Raw genomic sequence first — 13,146 nt, 5'->3', positions numbered from 1 at the left:
ATATATATACATATATGACACATATACAGTCATTGTATATATCTATACACATACACAGAGGATAAATAAATACAATCAGCTGAGTCCATTTAGTGTTTCTTGAAGCTATGTGATTGCAGGTCTGACCAATTGGTTTTGGATAACCACATTAGGGACTCATCACTGGGGAAGACTAATTTTCCTGCTCTTTGCATTCTTTAATTGCCCATCACTCTGTACCTAGAAAGATTCTCCCTCTTCCCAGTTAACACCTCTATTGATGCTACCCCTGTTCAGATGTCATTTACACAGTCATGTAGCTTAGGTATCACATCTGAGAGCTTCCCTGTCATTTGTAGGACACACACTCTCACAGATTTCCTGGTCCTCTGGCTCTTACACATTTTAGTAATTTTACCAATGAAATAGAAAGACTAAAGGGATACTAAAGAACGAACAAAAAATGTTATTTTTCTGTTATCTTGACCTTAATGAAATAAACTGCCTGTGAGTTGGCATGTTATGTGGAATGTATTTGCTTTATAAACAGAAATCTCATATATTGTGCATATTCTTATTTTTTGTTGTTTCTGACTGTACATCTTATTTTTACATCATGGAAATCCAAAATTCCAAAATAAGTTAGGAACAAATTATATATTCTAATTATTTAGAAGAGAGTGTTTGTGTCCTTTGCTTTCAAAATACTTTGTAAATTGTAATTAGATTTGCAAAAACTAATTACACTTTTCATTTCAGAGTTGAGCTTCATATTGTCTGCTTATTTCCAGTGACCCTTAATAGGCCCTATGGTTAACATTTGTACACTTGTGAGGTATCTCATAATATTTGGTCCATGAGAATCATCAGATATAAGAGAATACTAACTCATGTCCTCCTAGGATGGTCAGGTTTTTGTTACAAAAATAGTATCTGCTTAAATTCTTCCTGTCAAATAACTCTCTGAATGAAGTTGTCATTTTTATCCAGAGACTTAAATTGTTTACCCACTGAACTTTGTTCTTGAGAAATTAAATTTAGAACATCATGGATGTCGCTCTGAGGATTAATTTATGATCAATTTCACCATCATATTTCCATTTGTTGTCTTCTAGCTTAAAGCTTGAACTATCTTCCTTAAAAATATTTTAATCTTTGTATCATTGCAAAACTAAAATGAAATTCTGACTGCAGAGATATTATACTTTGTATTCCTCCAAACATTCTTGAAAGGTGGTGTGTTATTTATGGATAAGACTGTATAAAACTATGCAAGTATTTAATAGTATATTTGTATCGTCATCTTTCTATGTTCTCATTGTGTTATTTTGTAGGCTGGTTAATAAGAGAGTGCCACAATTAGGTGTCATATTATTTTAAATGTGTGAAGGCATCTAGAAAAGGAACTTTTAAAATTAATTTAACTTATCTTTCAGCACATAATCAACACAAAATGTTGAAAATTATTTTACATTAATTTTTATTCTAAATCTCTGAAAGTGCAAGTGTACTTTGCACTCATGATCTCAGTTGTGTTGAGCCCTATTTAAAGATTCAGTAGTCAAATGTAACTAGTGGCTATCACATTAAATGGCACTATATCTAATGATCTCCTTCTTTTATTTAAAAACATAGTGTTGATGAGACTTACTGAAATAAGAGGCCATGAGTTTGAAAGAGAGGAAGGAGGGATATGTCAGAGGTTTTGGAGGGAAAAAAGGGAAGAGAGAATGATGTGATTATATGATAATCTTATATAAAAGAAAGAGAAATATGGTGTTGGCTTTTTGAGGAAGAAGGTTTTTGTTAGAATTGATTAATAAGGAAAGGGCAGTTTTTATAATGCCAAAGCAGGAAAGAAAATTTCTCTAGATATGAAGAAACAAGATCACTAACCTTACAGAACCTACTCTAGGCTATGAAATGTTTAAGAGATCCTCTGACCACAAGAAGAAATCACATTTCGTTTTTCTCTTCATATCTAAAGCTTTTTTTTCTCTTTTTTAAAGAAATGTTTATTTTATTAATTCTAGTTTATTCACTTTGTATCCCAGTTGTAGCCTTCTCCTTCCTTCCCTCATCTCCTCCCATGCTCCTCCCCAAGTCCCCTGCTAAGGGAGGTTGTCCTCCCATTCTCTCTGACCCTAGCCTATCAGGTCTCATCAGGACTAGCTGGATTGTCCTCCTCTGTGGCCTGGCAAGGCTGCTCCCCACTCAGGGGAAAGTGATCAAAGAGCCAGCCACTGAGTTCATATCAGAGACAGTTCCTGTTCCCCTTACTAGGGAACCCACTTGGACACTGAGCTGCCACAGGCTACATCTGTGCAAGGCTTCTAGGTTATCTCCATGAATGGTCCTTGGTTGGAGTATCAGTCTCTGAAAAGACCCCTGGACCCAGATTTCTTGGTTGTTGCTCTCCTTGTGGAGCTTCTGCCCCCTCTAGGTCTTTTTATCTAAGTCCTTCACACATATAATGAATATTCTGCAAAATTCTTGATATATTTTAGGTATTTTCATGCCACCCTAGGTTGGTTTACAAGATATTGCCAGGACTATCTCACTCAGAGGCCACTATCTACAGTGTGTCTCCCTATATAACTAGGGTGTTCCGCACATTGTTCCTTCAGTGTTGAAGAGGCTATTTATAAACATCACATGAGATGGTCGTGCAGTCAAAATTAGAACATATTCTTGTCTGGTCAATGTTGGATAATGTTCAGAGAATGAGAGACCTTAGAATTCCCGGTGCTAAATGAGATGTCTCCACAAACTTTCCTCTCAGAGCTCAGGGATGAGAAGGCAGAAAGACTGTGAGAGCCAGTGGATAGAAGACAGCAAGGAAACAGTGCCTTCTAGACACAATAGGACAAAGGCATGAATGAACTCAGGCCTTGGTGGCATGCACAAGGACTGCATAGGTAAAAGCCAGCTAGGGTCCCAGCACGAAGAGGGGACACCTGCCATGATCTTCCATCCCTAACCAAGAAGCTATCTCCCGCTGACAACCTCTTACAAAGGAAAAGTTAGTTTTCTCCAGGGAAGTCTCACTGGCTCTACAACCCACACTCAAGGACAGACCCCATGCCTAGCAGTAGACTGGTACAAAATACTGCTCAATATAAACTCAATACAAACTCAATGGCATTTTCAGAGATTGTTTTTCATAGTGCTTTGTATGAGATTTTATTTTTTTACTTTTTTTTTTTTGCCTATTTTCCAAAGACAGAGAGAAAGGAAAGGTGTGGAGTCGGATGGGGGGATCTGGAAGGAGATGAGGAGAAAATAATGATCAGAATATATTGTACAAAAGTTTATTTTCAATTAAAAGATAGAAAACATAGGACACACTGAAATCTAGTCTCTGTTTAGACAGCAAACTCTTTTTTGACCTCAGTTGAAGTATTTCTTCCCCTCCCACAGCAAGAGAAATAAAGCCAAGATGTCTGAAGGAAGAACAAATAGATAGAAACAGGCATTAACACAATTTCTCAACGTATTTTCATTTATTTTTAAATTTTATTGCATGTCCTGGCAACAAAAGTGGCTTATAGATTTGCCTCTGGCTCACCAGAGCCCATAACACAAAAAAATACCAAAAGACAAGCAACTGAAGCTGTAAAAAAAAAAAAAAAGTATCATGTCTATATGAAAGTACCTTTCAAAAAAACATTAATAAAGTATATAAAACATTTGACATTTGCTTAATTTTGTACAATTATAAAAATAAAAAACCCACATATCTCTCATAGTCAACATCCCCCATCGGTATTTGGGGGAATATCAAGAAAGCAAAAGCTAACTGGATTAATAAGAGAATCCTGCTTTTTCTATCCTGGTTACTTCATTGCCAAACGAAGAAACCTCATTCTCCAGTGAGAGGCATTGAGCAGGCACTTCTTCTCCATGCCCTTTCACTGCAGTTCTTACTGCTCACAGACCCAGCCCTGGTGTGAGGAGAGGAACTGTGCCTACCTGTGGCAAAGGCTAGTGCCAAAATCTTTGGATACAGTACAGGAATTTCAGAGTCCCTAGTGCTACCTAAATAGTGCTGAAATGCGTCAGGTTCCCCAGTGCCACCTTGACAGTGCTAAAACAGCCCGGATATTCACAACACACAGGAAGCCATTTGTCTTCCTAGCATGACCAAGACACAGCTTCGTGTTCCACCTACTGAATTTGCAAAGCTGTGAGCTTGTTACAGAAATTAACAATGCTTAAAATCATTATTTAAACACAACAAAAGGTTGAAATTAAGGACTCATTTCTTTAACATACAAAATTTAAAAAAATTAAAAAAAACCAAACAACTTCCTCCCCCCCCCCATCTGACAATTAAGGTATCCTGTCTTATTTGACATCATATTCTCAGTAAATGGTGTTTCTGTCAATATATAAAAAAAGAACAAAAAGTTTCATCCGTGGTTCTGGAAAGCCCAACTATCCCAAAGAGAAAACCATAACAAACAAAAACAGCAAGATATGCAATCACACACAATCACATACACACACACACACAAATGCATATACACTATATATGGTTTTCTGGAGAAATCCAGACATTACATTTCAAAGGCGTATTAGCCCATTTGCACTTTAAAATAAAAATGGGAGCTCATGTGGGTGAGAGGATTTTAGAGCTCATTAGCATATACACAACACATGTTTTAGACTGGGAAAACATGTATTTGTCTCAAAATGTTTCCAAAACATCCAGGGGGGAACACTGTCACTGTGTGCCTTCACAAAGCCTAAAAACAAGTCTTTGTCCATGCAGTTTAAACACCTTCAGTGAAAAAGTCTGCCCTTGATATATGTTGACTTTTCTTGGTCTACACATGGCCTGGAGGGAGTCAGGTGGAAAACTGAATCTTTACGTCTGCTTTCCAAAGCAGTGCAGCTTTGATGATCCAGGAGAGTAAAAGCAGTGCACTCCTTGGTTTGTGCTTTCCAAACCGCTGCTCTTATTTTAGACCTTGAAGAGAGATAAGCCAGTCTTTGCATGCAGTGTCTTACGGACAGGAAAGACTTTCAAAGGCACACATTTCCCAAGCACAGCTCCCTGCTTCAAAAGGAATTTAAATTCAGAGTCTGGTGGGATAGCTTTCTTTTTTCGGTGGACACTCGGTATAACCGAGTCATTCTTGTTTTTCCTGAATATTCCTAATAGACTTTACAGCTCCCTGTAAAAACTAGACAAACTCCACTCATCGTGACTAGTTCGCCCAGATTCTCACAACAGCAGAGAATATATATTTTGCTTGGTCAGTCTAGTAGTGAAATTTAGTTTTAGGGTTACTCTAATGGCAGCAAATGTTTTCCCAATAAATACTGGGGGTTGGGCCTTAAATTTCAAGGGGCTATATTTGGCTACATCTCATCAGATGTTTGGAATGGCTGCCTTGGACCATTTAAGAATTAAAAAAAAAAACAACTGCATTCCTCATTTTCAAACAAAAGCAAGAGATGATGCCCTCTCCTCTCCTGTGTGACACAGTGAACATAAAATCTTGTTTGTAATAACCACAGAGTGAACCAACCTAACTGGAGTGGACACCATTAACATAAAATACACTGACAGAGAAAAACAAAAAACAAAAACAAAAAAAACCTGGTAAACACACTGGATGAATCCACAGGTTTGATGTGCTAAAATCCGACCATCCGAAGAACCGAGAGGACCTATACACCATTGTTACTCACATAGACCATTCATCTCTAGAAATCTGTCACCATACACGATACCCCTAAGAAAGGGGTACAGATCAGCCATCCAAAACAAGCAAATTTCAAAGAAGGTTGATAAGTGCAACTCAAGTTCCATTAAATTACATTTAAACAATGCTCAACACCCCACCCAAAATATATATTGTATATTTATATATTTATATGTATAGTCTTAGACTATAAGGCTGAAAATGCTTTATAAAAGTCAATGAGAGATCTCCGCTGCTTAACGAGACCCATTGCTTCTTTGCTAACTTCTATCTAGCAACGTCAGCGCATCCTGCAAGCAAGAGTTTTGAAGGCTTAAAGCCAGAATCAGAATCAGATGACAGGTCAGACTTTAGGTAACAGGTAACCTCTTCTCTGTCTCTTTAGAGACTAGACTGAGCAGGGGAAGGGGAAGAGCTAGCAAGAAAGCTGTGAGGAGCAAGCAGGTATGCCCTGCAAGGGCTGGGGCGGGAGGAAGCCCAGAGGAAGAGCCCAGCAACGTGGCAGGGCGCTCATTCCCCTTCCTCTTTGATGCGCTGCTGCTTGTTGCGTCGAGAATCCAGGTCAAAGTTGAAGTCGTTCCACTCGTCACGGGGTGGGAAAGAGATGGTCTGGCGGAGGGTAAAGCGCACAGCGTCAATCACGCGTTCACCCCGGGTCTCGCTGGAGCCCACGCTGACTGTGGAGGCACCACTTGGGGTCCTCAGGAGATGCGGAGGCGAGGAGAAGTCATGCAGCTGCCTGTGGTCCAGGATACCCTTCCAGATGGCATGTCGGAACTGCTCGGGGATCTTCAGACTTGCCAAATCCTGTGCAACAGGGAGGAGGTCGGGCATTAGAAGGTGGTCACCTAGACTTTTATTGCATGCTGTTTTTCATTCTCTGGTGTTCCTGGCTGAAATTATATTAATTGATTATCACTAACTTGGCAAATAAAATTAGCTTTCTGGTAGTCTTCAGTGTATTATGTGACTGCTATTCTGTGTCTCATCTGTGCTGTGGACAATAATTTGTTTGCTCTCCACCAGCCTCCATTTCTCCATATGCGAAATAGTCTAGATAGTAGTTATGGAAGAGGGCAAATATCTCAAAAAGAAATGTAAGGTTCTTCATGATTCAAACCTGTGGGGCTTTAGCCACCGGAAGAAAGGTATTAATGGAAGGTCACTATCAGTGGGGGAAGAAGGGAGAATGGGGATTGAGTTTCTTAAACGGACTAGTTTATATTCATAATCTGATGTAATCCTGAAATCAGTGCTGGATATTATTATAGCTACTTTGTGGAGAGCAAAACTGAAGGTTAGGTTATCAAGCCTTGATGTTATGTAACAATGTGAATACACTGTGAACTAGGGGATAGTTTTTGAACCTAAAATTTTCCTGTGGACCAAAAAGTCTCACAGTGTCTGAATAAAATCCATCAAAGTGTACAGCAGTTGTATCTATGCACTATGGGAGGGACAAGAGGCCTTTCCAATAGGGTCAGTCTTAAGTAGGTGCTTGTACATGTCTTCTATCTATTGCTATTAGGTTTTTCTTCTTCTTTTCTTTTTTTTCCCATATACCTTATAGTTCAATGAGCACAGCAGGCAGAAAGCAGCTTGGCAGATGTTAATCTGATCTTAGTTTCCTACTTGTATGCATTGGATACAATTTCTTCTCTGCATTCTAGATACTATGGGCTCATAGGCAAGTGTGGGTATGATAGTACTGTGTAAATTACAAAATACATACTATAATGTTTATCATTTATATTATGAACTCAGCTTTACCGCTGAAGATAGCCAGTGTACTCTTATTTCTCTACCAGAAGGGGACACTAAAATAACTGGCTGCTGCCCAGACACATGTGGTATCTGTTTCCAGAAATGAGCAGGAAGACACGGGGGGAGGGGGGAAGGGAGGGAGGTATATGTGGAGAAGGGAGAAGGAGATGAGAAAACTGAATAGCTTTCCAATGCTTCCCAACTCGGAAATATGCAATAGGCTGTCATGTTGTCCCATTAAATGGGTTTTCAACCATCTCATCTGCTAATTTCTTCTGTTGCAGAAGACAATCTACACATAGATTAAGTTAGGGTGCTCTTTTGCTTTTGCACTTCTTTACACTTCTGAAACTCTAAACGAGCCCCAGACTCCATGCTCTCAGCACCACTTATGAGGCAACACCAGCAGAGGAAGATTTGTGCAAAGCACCTCTGCATATTAATGGCTGCAGGAGCATCCCGGCACTCCCCACAGGGGACAAGCCTACAAGTAATAAGTATTACATCAAAACAGAGGGAAGGGGCAGACTTCCTCTTCCACCACATAGGACTCCACTGCAGGCTTTTCTCAAATATGGGGCCACTCTGTTTTTATCAGTGGACAGAAGTGATTTTTAAGTTATCAAAGTCCTTGCAGAACTTATTCTCAAAGTGTTCTCTGTAGTTGCTTTTTTAACCTGTGATACGCTCTACCAAGGAAGCACTAGGGGTGACTTCCGGAGTGGAGGGGAATGGGCACGAGGCAGCATGGTATACACTCATCCTTCTGGGCTGGGCCACTCTCATGCTGAAGGGGCATCTCTAAGTATCGGTGCTCAAGGAGGGGAAGGAGTCCCCGGTACAGAAACAGCAGCAGAGGCAGAGGTTGTCTGCTCCCATCGCTCCAAAGCACCATCCGGAAGCTAGACCAGAGGACCGCAAAGGCCAAAGAGAGCAGTAGAGAGGGCAGCTGAGGAAGAACGGGGAGGGTCAGGTCACTGAAAATGCCAACAAAGCAGCCCCCATGTAAGCAGAAGCTCGAGACATGAGGTTGAAAGCAAGAGAACATTCCATCACATGCAGCTTGTTTCACAGAAGGCCAGAGTCAGGAGGAAGCAATTTCTAACTCAACTGGATTAGCTGGAGGCCCAGAGAGGCAAAGTAACAGCCTCAAACTTCATTGCTACGAAAGTGCATGCCCAGGACTTGAACTCATGGCCAGTGATCACTCCTGATAGGGGCAGCAAGCTGGGCTGACAGAATTAGAAATGGATGGAGGATCACACAATAGAGAAAGGAATGGCTGACCCACCCTTAAAGCCCTTACTTTGGGAAGTGGAAAAGGCCAGTGACCAGGGTCACAGGCTAGAGACTGACAACCAGGCCCCTCTTGGTGATTCCACCATCACCTCACTATGGCCAATGACAATTTTGTCATTTCTCTGTGTACTTAAATGAGAAACACACTATGTCCTCTCCGCTCTCGGGCTAGATGATTTAAACCGTTGAACGAGATCATTCTAACCCATCTCTGGGTGCATCTCGCTCTGTTGCCCCAGCAGGGTTCAAACTTCTGAGCCCAAGTGATCCTCCCGTTTCAGCCTCCCAGTTGCTTGGCTCTCAGCCACGTGTCTTGAGATTAAAATTCCTTGATGGTTTGAAGTAAGTATTTTACTTCTCAATTTGCACGCACATGAGTGCAATAGGCCACAGGTGCAGGATCGGGCACATGATTGCTGCTCCTCTAACCTGGAGAGTCTTTCTAACAGGGGTACGGGTTCCATCAGAATGGAGGATTAGATGTGTGACCTGAACAAAAGTTTAAAACTAGCGTCGATGGAACTATGAGGCATTATGTACCAGCGGGAGAAAATGAAGAAGTTTTACTCGAGAGAGAAAAATCTAGCAGTTACTTACATCCATGGAGTAATGCTCAATCTGATAGATGGTGGTCAGCCCCTGGGTCGTGAAATAGTCCAGACATGATGAACAGCCCAACCTTGCTAAGAAGCTGCAGAGGGAGAAGGGAAGAGGAAGGAGGAAACAGAAAAAGAAAGTTCACCCCAACTGCATTGGCAAGATAAAGGAAACCCCAACATTTTGCCCTTGGATGCCCTGAGTAAGAGAATGGGGGCAATTGGAGTGTGTGGCGGGGGGGGGGGGGGTAGGCTTGAATCTGAGCTTTGAGGAGAGTTAGAAACTTGGACTTTCAGGAAACTGCCACCGAAATCAAGGAGAAGCTTCTGGAAGCTGGTGATTTTTCGATGGGGGTGGGGGAAGAATTGAGGTATCCTAAGGTTTTATACAGTTGCAGGAGGGGCCGCTCCAGGCGATACAGGTGAAGGGCCCAGGGATTAGGTTCCCGCTCCTCTTGCCTCCTGGATCACATCAAATTGAGAATCTCTACGTTTATGAGTTTGTGTTTGGGGGTTTCTCAGACAGTTTTAGATCGTGAAGATATTGTAGGCTAATGCTCCAGAAGATCATCGATACGTCTTGATTTGTGTCCTTAAAACATAAACATTCTTCCTTGTAAGGTTGGCCTGAGACTGCCAAGGCCAATTTCTGCTGATCGAAGCTCCATACTACACCGTCTCTGTGGCTAAAATTGCACATGGACAAAATGAACTCTTCTAGAAGCCAAAGGGACAAAGGATGCTTCCCTTGAAGCAGAGGACCAACGTTAGCCATGAAACGTGGAGCTGCATGTGCTTCTATGAGAAACACCTCTTGGGCTTCGTTATCTTCTGCCTATATGAAACCCCCTTTCCTGGAGTATCCCCACTTCCCAGCAGAGTGGCAGACGCTCCTTTAAATTTCACAGTTTTTGCTACTATTAAAACTTTTTATAGACATCCAACTCCAAAATTAGGTCCCATGGTGGCAGAGAGCTGTGAGGCCTTAGAGAGCAGGAAAGGGAGCAGGATAGCCAGTGTACATCCCTCTGGGGAACCCCAGCCCTGAGCACCAATTCATGGGCCACTACTGACCTGTAAAAACAGGAGGGAGGAGAAGGGAGTAAGTGAAGACCAAGAAACAGGTCTGAAACCTGCGTGCATCTAATTTCACTCTCCCCACACTGGTTGTAGGGGTTCTCGATAGAGCTATGCCAGACTCAACTTCCTTAAATCACATGACATTTCTTTCTTCTCAGCTGTTTTATCGGCTTTGCCAGTGTCGGCCCTCCACCCACCGATGCGTAGGATCGCCCCCAGGAGCACGGGCTGTGCACTCACCTGACAATGCTGCAATCTGTGGGGTATGGAGGTGGGGGGGTGCAGTGGGAGGTGGATGGCATGGAGAGTGGAGGAGGGAGGGCTTGGGTGGGGCTGAGTCCATTCATGTCTCCAGCCATTGGCATGTGAGTGCCCATCATAGGAACTGAACAGAAGCAGGAGGAATAGAACGGGTTACTAGATTATCATGCCCCAGCATCCCAAGTGCTCTATCTTGCCTTGTTCAGTAGTACCAAACAGCTGTGGGTTTTGTTTGCCTGTTTGTTTACTTCTTTTTTTTTGGGGGGGGGACCTAATTTTTCTGTATTCCTTCACACATTCTTATTCCAGCAGAATAGAATCAGAACTCCAAACTAATGTCAGATTTCTGAACCTTTATTCTCCTAGGACTCTCTTCCCATCTTTCTTTTCTTCTAATTGTTCTTTTCTCCAAAGTTGATCGGTTTCTCCTTCTACTGGCCAGAAGGGGTTGTATTTTGGTTTTTCTCACTGCCCTTATCTCCTACAGCATGGAGATTAGCTCGATGGTTCTATCCCCCACAAGCACAGCCAACTTCCTGCTACAGCTCAAGGCACAAAAGCCAATTCTGAGAGAAATGTGAAGAAACACATGTGACTAAGATCTACTTGGAAATGGGAGGATTTACCTCAGTATTGCTTTGGGAACTTTATGCTTAGTAAGAAAAAATTACACTTCAGCATTCTAATGTCATTGTATAATCCACTTGAATTCATCAATATCACCAATATTTGGGGCATTTTCATAACCAAGGGCTTCAAAGCATTCACTGACATGCCTTCCCCTGCCGCCTTCCTCAAGGTCTTAGTACTAATAAAATTTGTGAAATAAACTTAGCTTTCTGGTCAAAAATGCAAATATATATATATATATATATATATATATATATAGAGAGAGAGAGAGAGAGAGAGAGAGAGAGAGAATATAATTTGTTTCTACTTTAGTAACTAGAAGAGTGGCCAGGGATGGGGGGTGAGGACCCCTGCCATGAGACAGCCAGCTGCAAAACAGAACCTTATGGCATCCTCATGGCCTCCCCTCAGACTTGCCTGAGGGTTTCAGGGAACTGTGTACTATGAATAAAATGTAAGTGAATTGAAAGTTGCAAAAATGTGAGATGTGGTTATCATTGCCACTATCTTGTCCCTAGAACAAGCTAGGATATGTTAACTATGTCCCAAGAAAGGAAATAAAGTTCAATGGCTTCTCCTTTCACTGTCCAGTTTCAGACTCCAGGGTGCATTATCACCTTAAGAGAGCAGCCTGTTGTAAAGTCCCGGCTGTTGGGCTATTGCACTGAAGAGGGAACATGAGCCACCAGACCATGGACACAATCTCAGGCTCTCTTAGCTTCTGTCAGATAGAATGGGATTCCCAAGAAAAAGAAATCAAAAGGTTTGGTCACAATGATTAGGGACTTTTGAAGGACAAGATGTTAAGTCTTTGTTTTTTTCATATTGGAATATGAAATGGGGATTCTAGGAACTATACAGCGTTCCATTTTGTCCATCACTGAAGACGTTATTTATCCTTCATTTTTACTGTTCTTTGTTTCTTTAAAGTCTCTGTGTCCCTTTTGCTAGACTTACTTAAAACGGATAAGGTAAATCTGTTCATAGAAAAGCTACATGCCAATTCTGATCCATTTGTGTAGACCCAGCTTTTTGCACTGCCTTCTATTTCTACTGTTAGTTACAATGAGGGATTTGTGTGCTTATAGAAGAAACCACTTTATAGATCGATTCCTGCTTATTATTATGCATGCAACAAAGAAAGATTATAAAGCCAGCGGTACATAAAACGCTAAATGTCTGGGGTGATCATTTTAGATAGAGAGAGATAATAGCAGAGAACTGACTCATCTGCAGCTGCACAGCTGATTTTGCAAGAATCCAGGTTCTTGAGAATTAATGATTTTTACACTCTCAGTCTAGCACACCATGCTACTACCCTCAGTTCAGACACACTTCTTTTAGACTGTGTCAGAGGAGATCAGAGGCAGGCCCCCATCAGGCTGGTAGGAAGAGAACTGTTCTTGCCTCAGAGGTCCTTATCCCTACTGAGGGAACACCCGCACCTCACATCTGTCTCTACCAGGGCATTTTGTAATGAAGCCCGTACCTCAAGAATGATAGGTTAATTGTGAAAGCCAAGTCAGCTGGCTGTGGTCTCCTCAGCCCACTGGGCCTCTATTGCACCTAGCTAAGGGAAGGATGTGTTTCTGTTACCCTAAAACATTCTTCTCCCTCACTGGCCCTGCTCATCTTCGGCAGCTGAGGAGAGATGTGCTTACTGTTGGTTCCCATGCCCTCAGGCATGGTGGTGGGGGTGAGGGCGTTGCGCTGCTGTGGGTTGATAAGCTGGCTCACGGAAGGCAGCTTGTTCATGCTGTTCATTTTGTTCAGAGGTGGGGAGCTGTTACCATATGAAGACTGAGACTGCATCGAGGTCCTAG

General features: G+C 41.9%; 1 protein-coding gene across 3 annotated transcripts in view; it reads right to left on the bottom strand.

Moving 5' to 3' along the window:
• Window positions 1–2,045: 2,045 nt before the first annotated feature.
• Tp63 (tumor protein p63) overlaps window positions 2,046–13,146 on the bottom strand; it is a 205,187-nt gene continuing 194,086 nt past the window's right edge. For 2 of the 3 annotated variants that reach the window (XM_060370152.1, XM_060370153.1), the window contains exons 9-12: window positions 12,985–13,142; window positions 10,673–10,817; window positions 9,354–9,447; window positions 2,046–6,500 (exon numbers count right to left, since the gene is read on the bottom strand). In XM_060370152.1, coding sequence (XP_060226135.1) covers window positions 6,204–6,500; window positions 9,354–9,447; window positions 10,673–10,817; window positions 12,985–13,142 — 694 coding nt within the window. In that variant the 3' untranslated portion in view covers window positions 2,046–6,203. The remainder of the gene's footprint in view (window positions 6,501–9,353; window positions 9,448–10,672; window positions 10,818–12,984; window positions 13,143–13,146) is intronic. The other variant, XM_021653966.2, reaches the window with a different exon arrangement.

The sequence above is a fragment of the Meriones unguiculatus genome, chromosome 17 (genome assembly GCF_030254825.1).
Source record: "Meriones unguiculatus strain TT.TT164.6M chromosome 17, Bangor_MerUng_6.1, whole genome shotgun sequence".
NCBI classification, from domain to species: domain Eukaryota; kingdom Metazoa; phylum Chordata; class Mammalia; order Rodentia; family Muridae; genus Meriones; species Meriones unguiculatus.
The sequence above is the reverse complement of the archived record's forward strand: the minus strand, read 5'-3'. Positions and strand labels throughout refer to the sequence as shown.